Raw genomic sequence first — 17,335 nt, forward strand, 5'->3', positions numbered from 1 at the left:
AACACTGTCGTAGGGGGTCCGGGGGCATGCCCCCGCGAAATTTTTGTGTTCTAGACGCCCGAACATAACATTTGAGGCATTCTTGGCCATCATTTTTTCCTTTTTCTCTCTTTTTTTTCTTTTTTTTTTCTTTTTTTGCCTCCCAAAAGTGGGGGCCGGGGCCGGGCCGCCCCCCCCCTAAATCCGCCCCTGTAGGCCTACTGAGCAGGCTGTTGGGTAATACATCGGCCAGTGTAAAACATCATTAAATCATTTCTACTGTTAAATCAATGTTTAACTACTATTACTTGTACGTTCGTTAATATTTATGAAATCCCATTTTTTTTTTTTTAGCTATAGACAAAGACAAAACTTTTGAAAAGAAGTTAATTTAATGTAATGTTAATGCAATGATGATATGTATATTTGGCCGGACTAATAAAAAATAGCTTCCGACGCCCCTGTGGATTATGTGTTCTGCCAGTATTATTTTTGTAATGTATTCTTAATTATATGCAATATCTTATTAAAATTAAAATAGGCCTAATTGTATTAATTAAATTAATCCTTTTCTTGAACAGTATTTCTAGTGTTTATTACAATGTATTTAAGGCATCCTGCAATTGGTTTTTCGCTTTTGGATGATTTGAAATAAAATAGAATAAAATAAAATATATAAACTTGAAGTTCGAACTGTCTCGTTGAACTGTGAATAAGGAGCCTTATAGTTCATGCCACGCCCCAACTTTTGATAACCTATGACCTAAACTGATGACCCCTAGCCCTGGATGGGACTTATGTGCACATTGTACCATTGTACACGCTTTTCGTTTCATCGGTCATCATTGGGGTACGAACCGTTTACTTAATAAACCTGCAACCGACAGAGTAAAGCGGCAAAATGTCTGTAAGTAAAATATATAATTTCATTACAAAGATATTTGTATGTTAACTCCTAATATTATAATACTACTACTGCTGTAGGTTTGGATGTACGTGCCGAGCAACTAATTAAATTATTAAATTAAAATAATGCTAGGCTAGGCCTAGCCTCTAGGCCCTAGTAGTAGTAGGCTCGAGGAGGCTTGTTTCTTGAGTGAGTTGAGCTTGAATGATCCTTTTCATTCAGTTTGCACGTCCCTGATGCTCGTCTACCCAGGGAGTTGTTATTTAAACTCCCTGGTCTACCTAACGGCAGGCTTAGACATTATTTCGTTGTTCGTAAGGGATGATGCTAGAACTAATTGAGGTGTTGTTCGGGTATTTTAATACCATCACCATGACAGTATGTATACGCCTTTTTCACGAATGCATTGGCCTATTTTAATACACTACTAAGATAGGCTTTTCTTTTTCAATCTTGATTTCAGAGGTAAAAAAAATTTTTCAATTTTTTTTCAATCATATAGTGCTGTAGACTGGTCTTTTAAGAACATTTTCCTGGAAACATTTTTTGGATACGACGCCCCGTTATAAGAAAGTAATTTTTTAAATAACATGATGTCAAAAAATCCGCCCAAAAGCTTATCTTATTTCTGTTGGTTATGCACCGCTGATTCGCAACGTTTGTCATCACTTCAAGATGTCTACCGATTCGTGAAAAAGGCCTATTGTATCGTATTCATAATGTTTTATGAGCACATTTATTGAATAAATATTAAAGCAATACACTAACATGTTTTACCTCTCCATCCACCGCCCAAAATAGTCTAGCTTCAATGGATTATTGAATGTATTCTGATGATACTGCACTTGGGTGACGTACCTCCAAATGATAATATTGTATTGGACTCTTATCTAGGGAATGTACGAAAATGCAACACAAAATTTTAAACATTAGAATGTCTCTAACATTCCACCTGAATTAAGAATTTTCAAAATATATATTTTCCTCTCTCTTTAAAGGAAAGTCCTGGAATGGGTACATTTTCATTCATTTTTCTCATTATTTCGGAATTTATATCCATAGAAATATATATATATATATATACATAAATACTCTAGCAGGCTATACCAGTGGTCTTAAGTCACCTGGAAGTCACAGGAGTCTCCCGGATATTGGAACGGTCACCCGCACTCCTGCAAGCAAGAATATCCCGGAAAATCCCCCATCTCCTGCAAATTCTTGAAATTTGCATCAATTGTCTCACAGAATTCAGTGCCAATGGGTAATCACCATGCACAGTGAAAATAAAATTAAATGCTCACTTTTGAATTAATTAAAATTAAGCTCACTTAACCAGATCTCCCGGAAGGGATTTCTGCCAACTTGGGATCCATGCAAATCAAATGAAAAAAAGAAATGCCTGTGAAACCTTCACCAGTAAGGAGAAGCCAATCATTTTTTCCACAGGCCACTACTATAAAAAAATCATTTTTGTAGTTTTAGGGTGCCATTTCCATGCATCTGTAGGCAGTGGTGGCTCATATTTTCTGGGGGGGGGGGGGGCTAAGCTGTCCAAAACAGGTGACTTGAGCTTTTAGGCCCAAGCTGTGGGAAGGTTTTGAGAAGGGGTTCCCCTTTTCCAAATGAGATTTTTTTAAGATAGCAACCTCTGGATGGCCGGAAATTGCATTCTCAGACTGTGACAGACATATAGTCAATTCAAAAATCATATTTTTTCAATTTTTTTTTCTTTGACATTTTGATTATGTACATCGAACTTTACCTTTTCATTTTTAAGAGTGAAACTACACTAATTAACTAATTAAGCTAATTAGCCGTTGCACACAAACCAAGAAAAATGGATTTTTCGTTTTCACGAACAGACACAAACTTTCATTGGGTTATTAAAAGACTCTCGTGTTGCGTTGCAATCGTTGTGATCGCTAGGTAAGGCCTAGCTTGGCTATATTTCCCTAGCTTACCTAGGCATACCAGTACCCTTCTTGTAGCATAACTTGGGATAGGTCTATACACATGCATCAAATGTGGAATTGTTCGTAAAAACACAACGATTAAAGCAGGATAAGCCGAGATTGTAGGCCTGTTTTTGCCCGTGACTACAATGGTTAACACATAGCTAAGTAGTCCACTTCAAATGTGTTTTTCTGAAAACGTTGTTTTCGTCATGAAAACGGTGACGATATGTTGGCTTAGGGGCCTATTTTTATATTATTTATGGTCTGACCTCTGTCCGACGGGAGGGGGCTTAACCTGTCCGCTGGTGCCACCACTGTCTATAGGTGCTATAACTTAAAATACGTTCATGGATTTAATGACTATCCTATGTAGGCCTACAGTACCTTTACAAGCACCCGGCACAAGTGCATTATTGTGCCAATGGCTGCATAGGAACTTATGCACTTAACCTAGAGCCATGTTCTCAATCTCTGGATTTTGGTTAGTCAAAAAAATAATAGGCAGTGGCTACAGTTGGTCATAACCCAATTTGTGTATGATATGTTTACACCATTAACCTTTCTGTTAGAAGCAGAGAAAGAGCTTTCCTAACCTACTTACTGATAGTGGCCGACTAGTTTTTGTTGTACAATATATGTTAGTCTGTTGATATTTTTTGCAAATAATGTTTAAATTACGAATTAAGAGATGCTTACTATATAATTTCAAAACAAAATATAATGACAAGAAAGATCAACGTTTCGGGTCCATCTTGAGAATGACGATGATGATGGACCCGAAACGTCATCTTTCTTGTCATTAAATTTGTTTTGAAAATAATGTTTAATGAATTTTAAAAAAATTTTGTTTGTTTAGCTGTTTTGGGGAAAGTATTCCTCAATTGTTAGCATGCTTTCTATTACACCTATGAGAATATGGGTGAGAATAAAGGTGCCGGCCATTTCCAAGATGACCTACTGTCACGATGTGTTTGAATTTTTTGTCTTCTACAATCATACAAATTTATGTACATGGTAGTACAATACATTAAAACTTGCTCAAAGATTGTACAGTAGACTGACAAGTAGACCTTGACAAGTAGTAGTAGTAGTATCACTCATATTTTCAATGACGTTTATCGACTCAATCGAAACAGTCTACCAGTTTAAATATACTGTAGGCCTATAATTTCAATTTTAAGAAGGACTGCTTTTAATGCACTGTAAATCAAAAGAAACTGATTTGAAGTTGATACCTTCAATTAAAAATGACAAATTCAGCATGTTACAATTTTTTTTTTTCATTACATACTGTACATACAGTACTTTAAAATTTACTTAAAATATATAAATTCAAATTATTTTGTATGATTTCATGAGTATGAATGATGTGTGATTACTATGTTGTAGGACACATTTTTGAAAGCAGCAGAAGAGGTGAAGCAACTGCCAAAACAACCAACAGATCAAGAGAGGTTGGATGTATATGGTCTATACAAACAAGTCACTATTGGTGATGTGAACACAGGTGAGTCCACCTTGGTCAATATCTATGTCTATGCTAAACAGTAAATCAAATTTACCCATTGAAATAATGATGGATAGGTTTGTCATAATATTTTATATGTGTGAGAAGTCTATTGATAATTTCATTAAAGTGTTTGTTGCAAGCGTTCAGTCGAGGCATCAATCAGTCAATGGCTTTGTCAATACTAACATTGCAGTCTCCTCTAGTATCAGATGTGAATAAAACTGCTCTGCATCACATCTAATCACAGAGTAAACAGATGAGTCTTTAATGTTTTTCAATTATATATAACATTAATATCACTTCTACATGAATGATGAAACGGTTTCCATGTATACCTAAAATTTCAAGTGTTTAATCAATCCTACAGTAGGTCAAAGATATGGACTTATGAACCAGATTTAACATACGGAAGATTGGTTTGTAGCCATAAATATAATGCTTGCATCTGCTAGAATTATACCCAAACCAGCGAGTTGTTGGATGATAACCAGCTTGGCCACCAAGTCTTAAAATCTCTCTTATGTCTTTTTTTTTTTTCAGCCCGTCCTGGAATGTTAGATCTCACAGGTAAAGCCAAGTGGGATGCCTGGAATGCACTTAAAGGTATGAACTGAAATCTATTCTATTCTATTGTTCATAATTTAGATCATGTATGTTCAATATCTGTTGGTCATACTTGTTTTTACGGTAGCAACTGTGATGGTTATTTAATCAACAAATGAAATCTTGAATGAAATTTCAAATTTGTCTAAATTATAATTAGAATCTTAACCAGTCACAATAAATCATCACTTCGTTTACTGTTATAATAGGCCCTATTGTGCGTTTATAATGCGCCTTTTGCAAAGCACAAGTGCTGTCATTGATTTGGTGGATAAAAACGATAATGCCCTGAGGAAACATTGAAATACTTTTTTATTTAAATTTTTTACAATAACATGAGCAGCTCTAAACCAATATTAAGAATGTGTCTTTCTTCAAACGTCAATTATCTTCTCCCTCGTATGATTACAATAATAATAGTAATAGATAGATGGATTTATATATAGCGCTAATAAACAAGGTCTCTATGCACTCAACAATACTGTAGGTAAGAGGGCAACGAAAAAAAGCAAAGTAAAGAGAAAGAAAAAACAAACAATAACCACCAAGCTAGCTATATATAGTAATCCCAGAGCAAATGAAACATTTTTAAAATCAATTGCTGTTGAACCTCTCTCTGCAACAACCTCCCTTAAGCAAACAACTCTCTAAAGCAACTATTTGCCAAAAGAACATTTTTATTCCCAGCAAAATCACTGCATTTGACACCACTCTTAAGCAACCACCTCTCGCAGGTAACCACTTTCTCTGCAAAAGGGTGGTCACTTTAGGGATGTTCACACTGTATTTTATTTGATGTGCAACTAATCATTTTGGAGATTGGCTTCAGAGTTTTTATTTACAATATCATGTGCTACATAAACTTATGGAGGCTTTTAGGAAATGTTTTGTTTTGAGCTGTTGCCTTGGCAGGAAACCCTTTAACATCAAGTAATCCAAGTTAACATTTTAGAGCTTGCATTGCAATGTCAATTTTAATCCACTGGATTAACCCACCATATTAAGAAATTCCACAACTTTTTTTTAAGCTTTCCATTATCTTCTTATCACAATATACACTCTAAATTGGAACTAACACAATACAATTTAATATCTCAAGGAATTTTAATTTAAAGTGACAGTATCTGTTATTTCTTCACAGTACTTTGATACATATTGTATTGTATTCTGAAATATGTTATTGAAAATATATGAATATCAGATTCGATGGAGCCCACAAATTCACATGACAAAGCAGCGCCATACACGTAATATATAAGCAGCATGCAGCCTTTTGCTATAAAGGCGAGTGTCATACTATTAGACCATAATTTTTTAATTTTTTATTTTACAGGAAAGACTAAGGAATCAGCTGAAACAGAATATATACAAAAAGTTGAGGAATTGAAGAAGAAATATGGAAGCTAGGAATCCATTACCAGCATTAAATATTCATGTTCTGTGTTCATAATTTTAGCTATGTTGTAATGTACTAACAATGATGATTTATTATGTAATTTTAATGTCATAGATAAATATTTATCCCATCTAAAAACATTTATCCTTTAATTTCTAAATATACCTGGATCTTTTACTGCCAGTATGGGTACATTATTATTGTGCATTTGTCTAAAATAATATTGACGAACGGTTTCAATAAAACATCCACTGTTTGGTTTACCTTATTGTTTTTCACTTAATTTTTTGTATATTTATTTGATTAATTCGGTTTCGATTTATTGGAAAAATTGCTTAAAATATTACAGATTTGTTATATAGCCTTGAAGATAATCTAACAATTTAGAGAAGACTGAGACTCCACCTGTAGAGCAATTGGTGAACATGCCGCTTAAACAACTGCCAATTATAGCTCTAGGTTGCAGAGCTGCTCGGCCAAACGCCTTTCTGATAAAAACTACTCAGTGGACACACACTAGATATTGCATTAATATGTGTACAGATATTTAATATAAAATGTTGGTGAACAACAAAGATTACCAGATGATCATCACCTTGCACATTACAACATAATATTCGGAAAAAAAATGATAATTTTTATGTACGAAAATTTACTAAAATCTAAGTATATTGTTAGGATTCGTTTCTTGTTGTGGGGTGATGGGAATTTATTCAAAAAATAAAGCCCCCATAGTAAAAAGTACTTGTATATTAATGGCTTCTAAACAGTTAATTCGATACGTACTTTAAAGCAGGGGTGGGCATGAAAATCAGTCAGAGGGCCAAAGTGGTTTGATGTTTCCAGTGTGCTTCCAAAAACCTCCAAGCATTGTTTTTAGACCACTTTATTCTGTGTTTTAAAGTTACTTTTTACATATGGTCGGTGTCGGGCCATAAAAAACAAGGTGTTTTCTAGCCTGTGTTGCTTGGCTGGTCGCACACAAAGTTATTAATTCATTTTCGTGGGCCGCAAAAAATCGCTGTCGGGCCGGGCCGCGGGCACTTTGCCCACTGTGCTTTAAGGCCTGGTAAACAAAATTCCTTAGAAAAATGATGATCTTGACAGCTTTTGAATACAGTTTATCTTTCTTGTATTGTAATTTTTGGTTTTAATTTCATCATTAACAGGAAAAAATAATTTAAAATGATATTCACCTTCATGCAATTGAATGACATTTACATATTCATATTTTAGTACAGTATACACGGTAGGCCTACTTAATCTTTGATTAAACAGGATATAGGCCTACTTAACATTTTGATGCAATGTTTGTATTCGATATTCAAAACTTATGCAAGTGTTTAAAACTCGCTCCAAATCTATTAAGTTTAAATTTCAGAAATAAACGTAGCCTGTTTCTTGTCATTTTTCTCCTTTATTGTTCTGCAATAGTATAAGACTGAATGTAATTTGTAAATCAAAAGGATGATTCCAAATGTTAATCATAAATTAAGGCTTTGCTATTTAGTACCTGAGAGAATACAATGTATAAATTAAACAGATAATAATACAGTGCTCAAATAGGAACAATAGGCCTATGTTATAAATCGTATCAACGGAAGAATAATTGTATGGGAAAAAAAGGTCTCTGGTGGGCTCGAACCCGCTATCATCTCTCGCAATGTCGGCGAGTGTCATACCATTAGATCACAAAGGCCCGTATATATGGTTACGAAAGACCACTATTCAGCTTGTAAATTACAAGTAATATTAAAATCAAGGCTTGCTGCTGAGAACACAAATAATGTATATATCAAACCATGGAGGAATTTGTTTTCCTTCATGATCAAACCGATAATACAGTACTCAAATAGGAACATGATGTTATTGAACGTATCAAACAGTTATTATCAATTGTTATCAACGAAGTTCCTATAAATATCAAGTTGCGTTATTTAATGCAAAAAACTAAACAATATTGAATATTAAGAGTGAACAGGCATGTACAAGTGTACCAATATACAATAATAATAATTTGGCAAAATGGCCACACAATCTGAACATTCATTGCTGGCAAGCTGCCAAATCTGGAGTTTACTTTTTACAATTACTGTAGTAAAAATTATTTAAAATTGACCCGACCGAACTGATCATTGACCCCATCGAAAAGTGCTTCGATCATGCCATTTATTATTTAATTTTGTCTTGCATTTACATACATTTTATTCTATTATTTATTTATGAATGAATTTACAGAATCCTAAAACGTTAAAAAAGTACCCGAAAATGCATACAGTATTTAAGACGTTCACTACTCCTGCATCAAACAGTATCGGTATGAGCTCAAAAAGGCAAAACAAAACTAACTGATAATAAAACTAAACTAAATGTTCTCTGAACTGATGATGCAGACTTCAAACACTCCAGTCGCCAATTCCATAATGGGATTTTAGATGTGCTCGTTTTTAATCGTGTTGTTCTCATTGTATTCATACGTGTTTTTAACGACGAAATAAATATCAGTGGCGGATCCAGGAATTTGAATGGAATGTCTGTATTAACCGTCAGCCCTGGTTGAGGCTGGGGTCAGAACATTTATGTTTCGGCATCTCAGATGTCCGTGGCACTCACAGACTTTTTTTATGTCGAAAATGCAAAATTTCAATTCCTGACACATTTTATAGTTTACAATTCATTTTAAAACACAAATAGCTGGCCCTCTTCTATGATACCAGCAAGAGAACCACTGACAATAATTGTTTAAAACACATTTATACTCCTACACAGAGAACATGTTTTGGCATTTTTTGACGAACTATGGTGCTCGTTTTTAATCGTTTTGTTCTCATTGTATTCATACGTGTTTTTAACGACGAAATAAATATCAGTGGCGGATCCAGGAATTTGAATGGAATGTCTGTATTAACCGTCAGCCCTGGTTGAGGCTGGGGTCAGAACATTTATGTTTCGGCATCTCAGATGTCCGTGGCACTCACAGACTTTTTTTATGTCGAAAATGCAAAATTTCAATTGCTGACACATTTTATAGTTTACAATTCATTTTAAAACACAAATAGCTGGCCCCCTTCTATGATAACAGCAAGAGAACCAATGACAATAATTGTTTAAAACACATTTATACTCCTACACAGAGAACATGTTTTGGCATTTTTTGACGAACTATGACTCAATAAATATTAATTAAGTGCCTCCCTCACAAACTTTTTGAAAAAAACGGGAAACAAGGATATTTGTTAGTATGTTAACAAAGCTCTAGGTATAGTGTCCTATAGATCGAGGACTCAAATGGGTTGGGCCCCCTTTCGGAGTCTTTGTACTTATGGATTGTTTGAGCTGGAAAACTTGGAACAATATTTCTTGTAAGTAAATGTCTGTTCAAAACAATTGTAACTTGTTATTTTCTTCCGTCAAAGTAACGTCTGGTCCTACCTAATATATTATTTTCTATTATTTTCATTGACAAATAATTTCTATGAAAACAATTTCTGGGTAGTAGGCCTACCGTAAATGTAGAAAATTGGTTCTTTATGTCACCGTCGACATCAGTCTACAAAATTGGTTAATGCACGACGTTATACTATGGCCTAGGCCTAGTATATCTTTGTGCCACTATGGGTCGCAGCCCAAAAAAAAAAAAAAAAAAAAAAATGATGGGCGCATTTCTTTCAGGTCATGAAAACTTTACATAGTAAACAAACGTGCAGAGAAATTGTGGCATAGCCTATTTACTTTTACTTTTGTCACGTGTTGTCAGTTTAGTTCCAGGATTCAAGTATCTAACTGTCCAAGCCCCTTTTCAATTGTATTCCAGGGTATGACAACTTGAAAGTTTTTATTTCAATGTGTTTGGGTTTCAGATGAAATGACGTGACATTTTTCTCAAACCCATGTATTTCAATTCTGGTAGAACATTTTTGTACGGTCTGTAAATCATTAATTTTTGGTTTCGATCTGTAATTTATTGAAAGACTTGGAGTAACATAGAGCAAAAGAAACAGATTTTGTTTCTTTGCTCTACGGAATATGGTTCAGTATATGAGTAGGCCCTAATTAATGCATGGAATCAAGGAACTACCATACACATAGGCCTATATCAAAAATGTCCCCTGGGTCCGAATGGGTCGTGTCTTGAAACAAAATGCTAAAAAGGTTGCTGAACGGGGCCATTGACGAATCCGAATTCAATAGCATGGAGAAAATTTACAATTTTAAATAAAGTAGTATCACCATGGTGGGCCCAAGAAAGAAACACACACGAAGTCCTCTCGATGACGTCATTATTTTGCTTCGCCGTAGTCAGTAAAAAAAAAAAGATAAAGATATGTAACCGCATAGGGTCTGTGCGTGGTAACCGTAACGCGATGGATGGCCCGGATTATCATCGGCTTTGGTAAGTAATTAAATTTTATTGAATGAAAACTCAACATCCAGATGACGGTAGTATTTAGATATACAATAATTATATCCTAGGACCCCTAACCCTGGGTGGATTGTGGTCTACCATAGCCTTTAGTTAGTGAGGCGTGAGGCTATCCTACCCTGCCTAGACTAGCCTACCTACAGGTACGTTGGATTCAGTGGCGGCTCTAGGATATATTTTCTGGGGGGGCTACTAAGTTGTCCGACAGGGGGACTTCTTGAGCTCGTACGACGTAGGCTCGAGCTGGGAGAAGGGGTTGAGAGGGGGTTCCCCCTCCCAAATGAGATTTTTTTTTAAAGAATATCAACCTATAGGCTCCTCCTCCCAAATGAGATTTTTTTTTTTAAAGAATATCAACCTATAGGCCCTAGGCCTAGGCCTAGATGGCCGAAAATTGCACTCTCAGACTGTGACAGACATGTGTTGGCTTGGTGTATGGGCCTATTTTTATATGTTTTATAGTCTGAACATGGAGGAAATATATTTCCTCCATGGTCTAAATGCCTGTCCGGCGGGGGACTTGACCTGTCCGGTGGGGGGGCTTAAGCCCCCCTGGCGCCGCCACTGGTTGGAATGGCTTAAGCTAGTTTTCTTCATTAAATATTAGGTGATCCCTGGAAAAGGTCCTAGACCTAAAACTCTAATGCCCCTTTCCCACATTCACGGTTTTTGCTACGAGAAAGCACGATTTTTCAATTTCGAAAAATCGCAATGACGTCGTCGTAAATGTCGTGGTCAAAAATAATTCATCGCATATTGCATTATCGCATTGCACTATCGCATTTAGTGCTGTAATGCATCTTGACGGCGTCCTAGTAGCGTCTTGATGAAACGTAAAACTTGAACTTTTTGAGTACGAATCACTACGACAGAGCGCGATTTTAAAACTTTTTAAAATCGTGCTCCATCGTAGCAAAAATCGTGAATGTGGGAAAGGGGCATTAAGAAAACGCCCTTGAAAAATTGAGAGCCAAGCTAGGCCTAGCTAGGGCTAATGATCAGACTCCTCCTGACTGAGGTGAACGCTGATGATGCCATAAAGAGGTACAGGTATTAAAGTAAAGATGAATAGGCCTTGAAAGGGTTGATTTTTTTTTTTTTTATGCTTGACTATAGAGATTGGAACGTGGAACTAAATCTAAAAATTAGTTGTTTTGTTCTGTGGAGCATGGAGTTATAATTTAATAATATTCAAAATAATTATAACTCTATGTATGTGCGGAGTAACCCTCTGTCTTCTTTCTTTCTTTCTCTTTTTCTTTTTTTAGGTGGACTCTAGCCCCTCTTCCCCCTCACAGGCCATAATGGTTTGCTATTATAAGATAGTGGCCTAATGAATCATTTATTGAGATTTATTGAGAAATGCTAGGCCTAGGCCCTTGCATGTCTATGGCCTGTTCAGGTATTCACAAGAGTCTTCAATCTGCAAATTGCGATTTTGACACACTAAGATTTCTATGCTAGCTTAGGTTTACAAAGGATTACATAAATTCAGAAGCATACAAAACAAATTGAACGATAGTAGAATAAGCAAATAAACACTTTTTTGAACAATCGTAATGCAATATCACGCCAAAAGGACAAACAACAATCGGCAATGCAAAAGTCATGTCGTGGCACATGCATTTGAGTTTGCACTGCGCCACTTTAATTTTGCACTGCGGCATTTGAATTTTGCACGGCCCCACCACTTGCATTTGGCATCAAAACGAAAATAAATTCCTTTTTACTGTATTATTATTACTGTTATTATTATAATACTGTTATTATTATTATTATTATTATTATTATTATTATTATTGTTATTATTATAACTCGCAAAAATGTCGCCTTTAGTGAGTCCAGATGTTTGCAGAAACTCCTGTATGAATGATATAAGTTGAAATGACTTGGGGGAACTGTCTTCTTTCTTGTCACCCTATTATCTTTTGAGAGACTTAAAAGCCAATAATAATATTAGTCTGAAAATTCTGATAAATGTCCCCCACATCAAAAGAGAAAAAAGGCTGCTGACTTTTGGGAAGTTTAAGCCGTTGTTCCCTTGTGCATTTATGGCCCTTGTGCGTTGTAAATTATTGGTCCAGGAAAAACCAGACCAGCCTGACCACTTCCGACGCTCTTGCGTTAATGGTGGGCGATTATACTGGTACTGTAAGTAACACAATAAAGTTGCCTATATCGCTTGGAATTCCACTTACGAGCAAACACAGAAAAAGAGAGCTGCAAGAAGTGAATGCAGTGCCTACATACAGCACTTTAAAAAGGGAGCATTTAATATACAAATTTTACTTTAATTAATAAGTGTGGTTCCTCTAATTTCAGAACGTTACACTACTTCTACAGTAGTCATTTTTCAGCACTTATTGGCATCCGAAGTACCGTAATTAGATTACATGGTCCATTTAACATGATCTTTCAATTCTTTAGCATAGCATTTTCTAATGCTGGGGGTCCCAAATTGAAAAAATCCACATCCGGAGATCAGCCAAGATGAGCTTTCTTAGACATCTAATTATATTTTCCTGTGCATGGTGATACCCAGGCACTGACTTGTGGGAGACAATTGATAAATTTACATAATAAAAACTTGTAAAAACATGCAAATATCGTGAATTTGCAGGAGAATGGTTATGTTCTAGGAGATTCTTGCTTGCTTGTGGGAGTGCAGAAGGCCTTCCCAATTTTTGGGAGAATCTCACAACTTTCAGAATAATGATTCTTTGCTAATGCCTCACAGGAGTGCAGTAGACACTAAACTCAATAAAGATCTTTGTTTTTATTAAAATGAAATTCCCAATATGAACACTTTTCGTAATTATAGCAAGTAATTATTCACTTATTACAAACATAGTTATAAATATAATTTATAATATAATAAGTGTGGGGAAACCAAGGAGGCAGACCCTGTGTTTGTGGTCCTGGATCTACTAAAATAATAAAGGCAACTTGTTACTGTGATTGATATTTGGTGATAATCTTTTTAAGCTGAATTTTGAAGTACCTGAGGTTGGACGATATTTTTTGAGTCTGCAGTAAGTTATATTAAATGATGGTGACTGACGAGTGGAGTTGGGATGAATGAGAATTGAGAACAAAATGTTTAGATAAAGCTGACGGTATCCAGCCTGACTTAATTTGAATCATAAAAATCCCGATGTTATATAGTCATTTAAATCCTTAATCTCGAGAATATTGTGCTGAAAAGAAAAGTGGTAGAGTATATGCAAACTATTTGGCAAAGGACATTGTTCTGACTGCCCTCTTCTGTATCACAAGAATTTTATTGATTTGTTCCTTGCATACGTTTCCCCAAGCAAGGATACCATAGTTTAGGTATGACTGAACCAGCGACATATAAATAAGTTTCAAAGCTAATGTGGGAATAAGCTCTTTAAGCTTATGCAGTGCTCCAACATTTCTAGTGACAGTTTTACATGTATGTTGAATGTGTACATTCCAAGCCAATCACACATGTGGAGACCTAAGAATTTAATGGATTTTACTCTTGTGATTTCATTTCTATTTAAAATGATGGAAGCAGGCATATCTGTAATTATGTTGCTAAAAATATAAAGTCCGTTTTTAAAGAATTAAGGGAGAGGCACTTTGCATGCATCGATTCCATTCCATTTTTAAGTTAATTGTTGACAATATCAATTAGATCATTGCATTCTTAGAAACAACAATTTTAGAATCGTCGGCAAACAGAATAAAAGAAAGTATGTTTGAACATCTAACAAAATCATTATTAAAAGCAATAAAAAGTAATGGACCCAGGAGGGACCCTTGCGGGACACCAAATGCTACAACCTCTCAGCTGGATTCAAAGCCCTCCAAAGACACAAACTGCACTCTATCAGTATGAGGTAACTTCTGTACCACTCCAAGGTCTTTCCTGTGATGCCATAAATTTGAATACAGAAGAATACTATGATCGGCAAGTTGAATGGCTGAGTGGTTAGCAGGGGGAAAGCTTCAGCCATAATATCAGCGCTTGTTCAAACGGCACGCTCGTGTATGGTTCTGGTGTTAGGACAAGTCTTCTCGGATAAGGACTATAAACCGTAAACCCACTGTATACAATGGCTCGTGTGCACTATTAAGAACCCAGTACATCCTTCGAGATGAGTGGGAGGGGGATACCCCAGTGTACTGGAACAGACAGCCCCTGTAGTGGACAACAAGAGTTGCTGGTACCGGGTTACCGGGTAGCACAGACACAAAGGAGCCCTTAGGGGTGAAGAAAGTCATTGATCGAGTTTCTAGTCCACATATTAAGCGCCCTGAGCATCTTATATTAGATGGATTTGGCGCTATATAAAACTACACTATTATTATTATTATTATTATTAACTGTGTCGAAGGCCTTGGAATTGTCCAGAAATATACCTGGTATGTTGCTTCTTGCCAAGTGCAGTTGTGACCTTTTTCACTAACTATGTGTGGTTGTGTGCTTTTCACAGAATCCAAATTGGGATTCACAGAAAATTCCACATATCTTAAAGAAATCAAGGGTGCAAAAGTAAATGACTTTCTCTAGGATTTTTGAGAATGCTGTCAGGAGTGAGTTGGAATTGAAATTGTGGTGTTTCAGAATATTGTTGGAATAGAAATTGTGGTGTCTCAACATGTATTTTTTGGTCATACAGTAGATTGTAACAAAGGTTTGGTACCAGTGTCAAATGTGTTAACCAGGTTTATGCCACAACAGAAGCTCATTTGATTTAACGCATGTTCAGATTACAATTTGATTGTACCATCAGAATCAATTTGAGGACTTCATCGGACAGTCCTATGATCAGTCAGATATACTCATTATAAAAATTATGTTGTTACTGAAAATAATAGTCTTGTCATTAGAAAAAAATTCCTGTGATCTGACAGGATTTGAACCGAGGACCCTGGGATTATAAAGGCGAGCATTTTAAACACCAAGCTATTCAACTTCACTCCAAAATTAAGCTAAACCGTCAGTCATCCCATTTCCGATTCACTGCAAAATCATCTCAATTTAAAAACTCCCCCTTCCTTATTCAGCGGTGGCACCAGAAATCTGCTAACAAGGAGTCTGACATGTCCGACGGAGGGCTCCGGCCGTAGGTGATGACGAAGCCTCGGTCAACGGCCCGGAATAAAAAAATTCCTATTACTGTTAGGGTTCATTTGGAGAGTTTTTATGGCATAATTTGGTCCTAAATGTGCTTTTAAAACACAATATTCGGGATTAGCAATCAAAATAGTGTTACGAATAGGGAAATTTTTATTTTTTGTCCGACGGCCTAGGCGTTCGTCGGACAACAAGGGGGTCCAGGCCTGTCCGACGGGGGAAATGCTGGCGCCACCTCTGTCCTTATTCACTATCCCTAAGTTATTTATTCTGTAAACATTGACCCATTCATTCTCCGCCACAACAACTGATATTAAGCAAGCCATACTTTATTTTATTTTTAAAAACAATAGAATTGATCCATTAATTTAAAAATCCTCTTATTTGATAATTGCATCATTATCTTGTTTTGTATTTATTGTATATATAACCAACTGTAAATAATTATTTTTGATGTGGATATTTGCCCTTGATAGCATTACTGGCTAATAAAATTGAATAAAAGTTATATTGAGAGTGATAAAATTGAGTCATAAACTTTTAATTTACCGGTAAGCTTCTCTTTCATATAGAATTTAACCTCAATACTCAACCAAATTTGTTCAACTCGGGAACATTAAGAACTTGTGAAATAACAAGATGAAAACCAAGGCAAAGCAGCCATCGAGGAGCCCTCCAAAACATTGGAAGTTTTTTGTATTGTTTGGTGCTCATGTCGGTCTTCTTCTGAGTGTCGGGCCAGCAAAGGTTCTAGGAGTGTTTCTTGTCAGATTCAAGGAAGAGTTTGATTCAAATTCAGGAGTGATGGGGTTAATTACAACATTAACATTGTTCTTCCTTTCTATAGCAGGTAAGTACTACAAATCTTGTAGTAATTTAAGAAAACAAACCATTTTAGATTTGTCTAAGGGTTGTCAATTTCATAAGTGTTAAACACATGCGCAAGAATGGTGGGGGAATGGATGATGGGAGGGGTAAAAAAGAATATATTTTGAATTATATACTGCATACCTAGAATCTGGCAGCGATAGTTAATTTTTTTTCCTAGGAAAAAGTACTATCACCCTAATAAGTCCAGTCCGAAATGTAGCAATATCAGAGGTTGCATTTTTTTTTTTGCTATATTTTTTAAAAATTGAATATGATGTAGAGTAGACATTGATAAATCAAAAAAGTATGTGCAACATTTTTTTTTTTTATACGTAAGGGGGGTTGTCGGCAGTTTCAAAATGGCCACCATTTTTTCCTAAAATTGTCACTAATACTGTAAGGTTATGTCATTAAAATGCTGTATTCAATTGGAAATTCACTCATAACAATGACAACAACAGTTAACTAAATATTGAACACATTTTTGAGCTATTACAATTTAAAATGGCTGCCATTTTCCATTATTTTAGCTTTTTAGCATACATATTAATATAATAATAACCGATCTGTACTGTAAAACAAAAA

General features: G+C 35.7%; 2 protein-coding genes across 2 annotated transcripts in view; both read left to right on the forward strand.

The window, feature by feature from the left end:
• The first annotated feature begins 730 nt into the window (after positions 1-730).
• LOC117113335 (acyl-CoA-binding protein-like) lies at positions 731-6,614 on the forward strand. Its single transcript, XM_033256646.1, has 4 exons — positions 731-886; positions 4,231-4,348; positions 4,892-4,954; positions 6,288-6,614. The coding sequence occupies exons 1-4, from the start codon at positions 881-883 to the stop codon at positions 6,359-6,361; spliced, it is 261 nt and encodes an 86-aa protein (XP_033112537.1). The 5' UTR covers positions 731-880; the 3' UTR covers positions 6,362-6,614.
• Positions 6,615-10,633: 4,019 nt separating this feature from the next.
• The window catches only part of LOC117113332 (monocarboxylate transporter 13-like), a 15,803-nt gene continuing 9,101 nt past the window's right edge, over positions 10,634-17,335 (forward strand). Inside the window, exons 1-2 of the mRNA XM_033256641.1 lie at positions 10,634-10,743; positions 16,453-16,730. Of these exons, the coding sequence (XP_033112532.1) occupies positions 16,520-16,730 (211 nt within the window). The 5' untranslated portion in view covers positions 10,634-10,743; positions 16,453-16,519. The remainder of the gene's footprint in view (positions 10,744-16,452; positions 16,731-17,335) is intronic.

The sequence above is a fragment of the Anneissia japonica genome, unplaced genomic scaffold, assembly GCF_011630105.1.
Source record: "Anneissia japonica isolate Jap-2015-1 unplaced genomic scaffold, ASM1163010v1 scaffold287589_len272378_cov178, whole genome shotgun sequence".
Lineage (NCBI taxonomy): Eukaryota > Metazoa > Echinodermata > Crinoidea > Comatulida > Comatulidae > Anneissia > Anneissia japonica.

Coding starts and splice junctions, on each gene's coding strand:
- LOC117113335 (XM_033256646.1), top strand. Junction 4,349..4,891: donor TATTGGTGATGTGAACACAG/GTGAGTCCACCT, acceptor TTTTTTTTTCAG/CCCGTCCTGGAATGTTAGAT. Junction 4,955..6,287: donor TGCCTGGAATGCACTTAAAG/GTATGAACTGAA, acceptor TTTATTTTACAG/GAAAGACTAAGGAATCAGCT.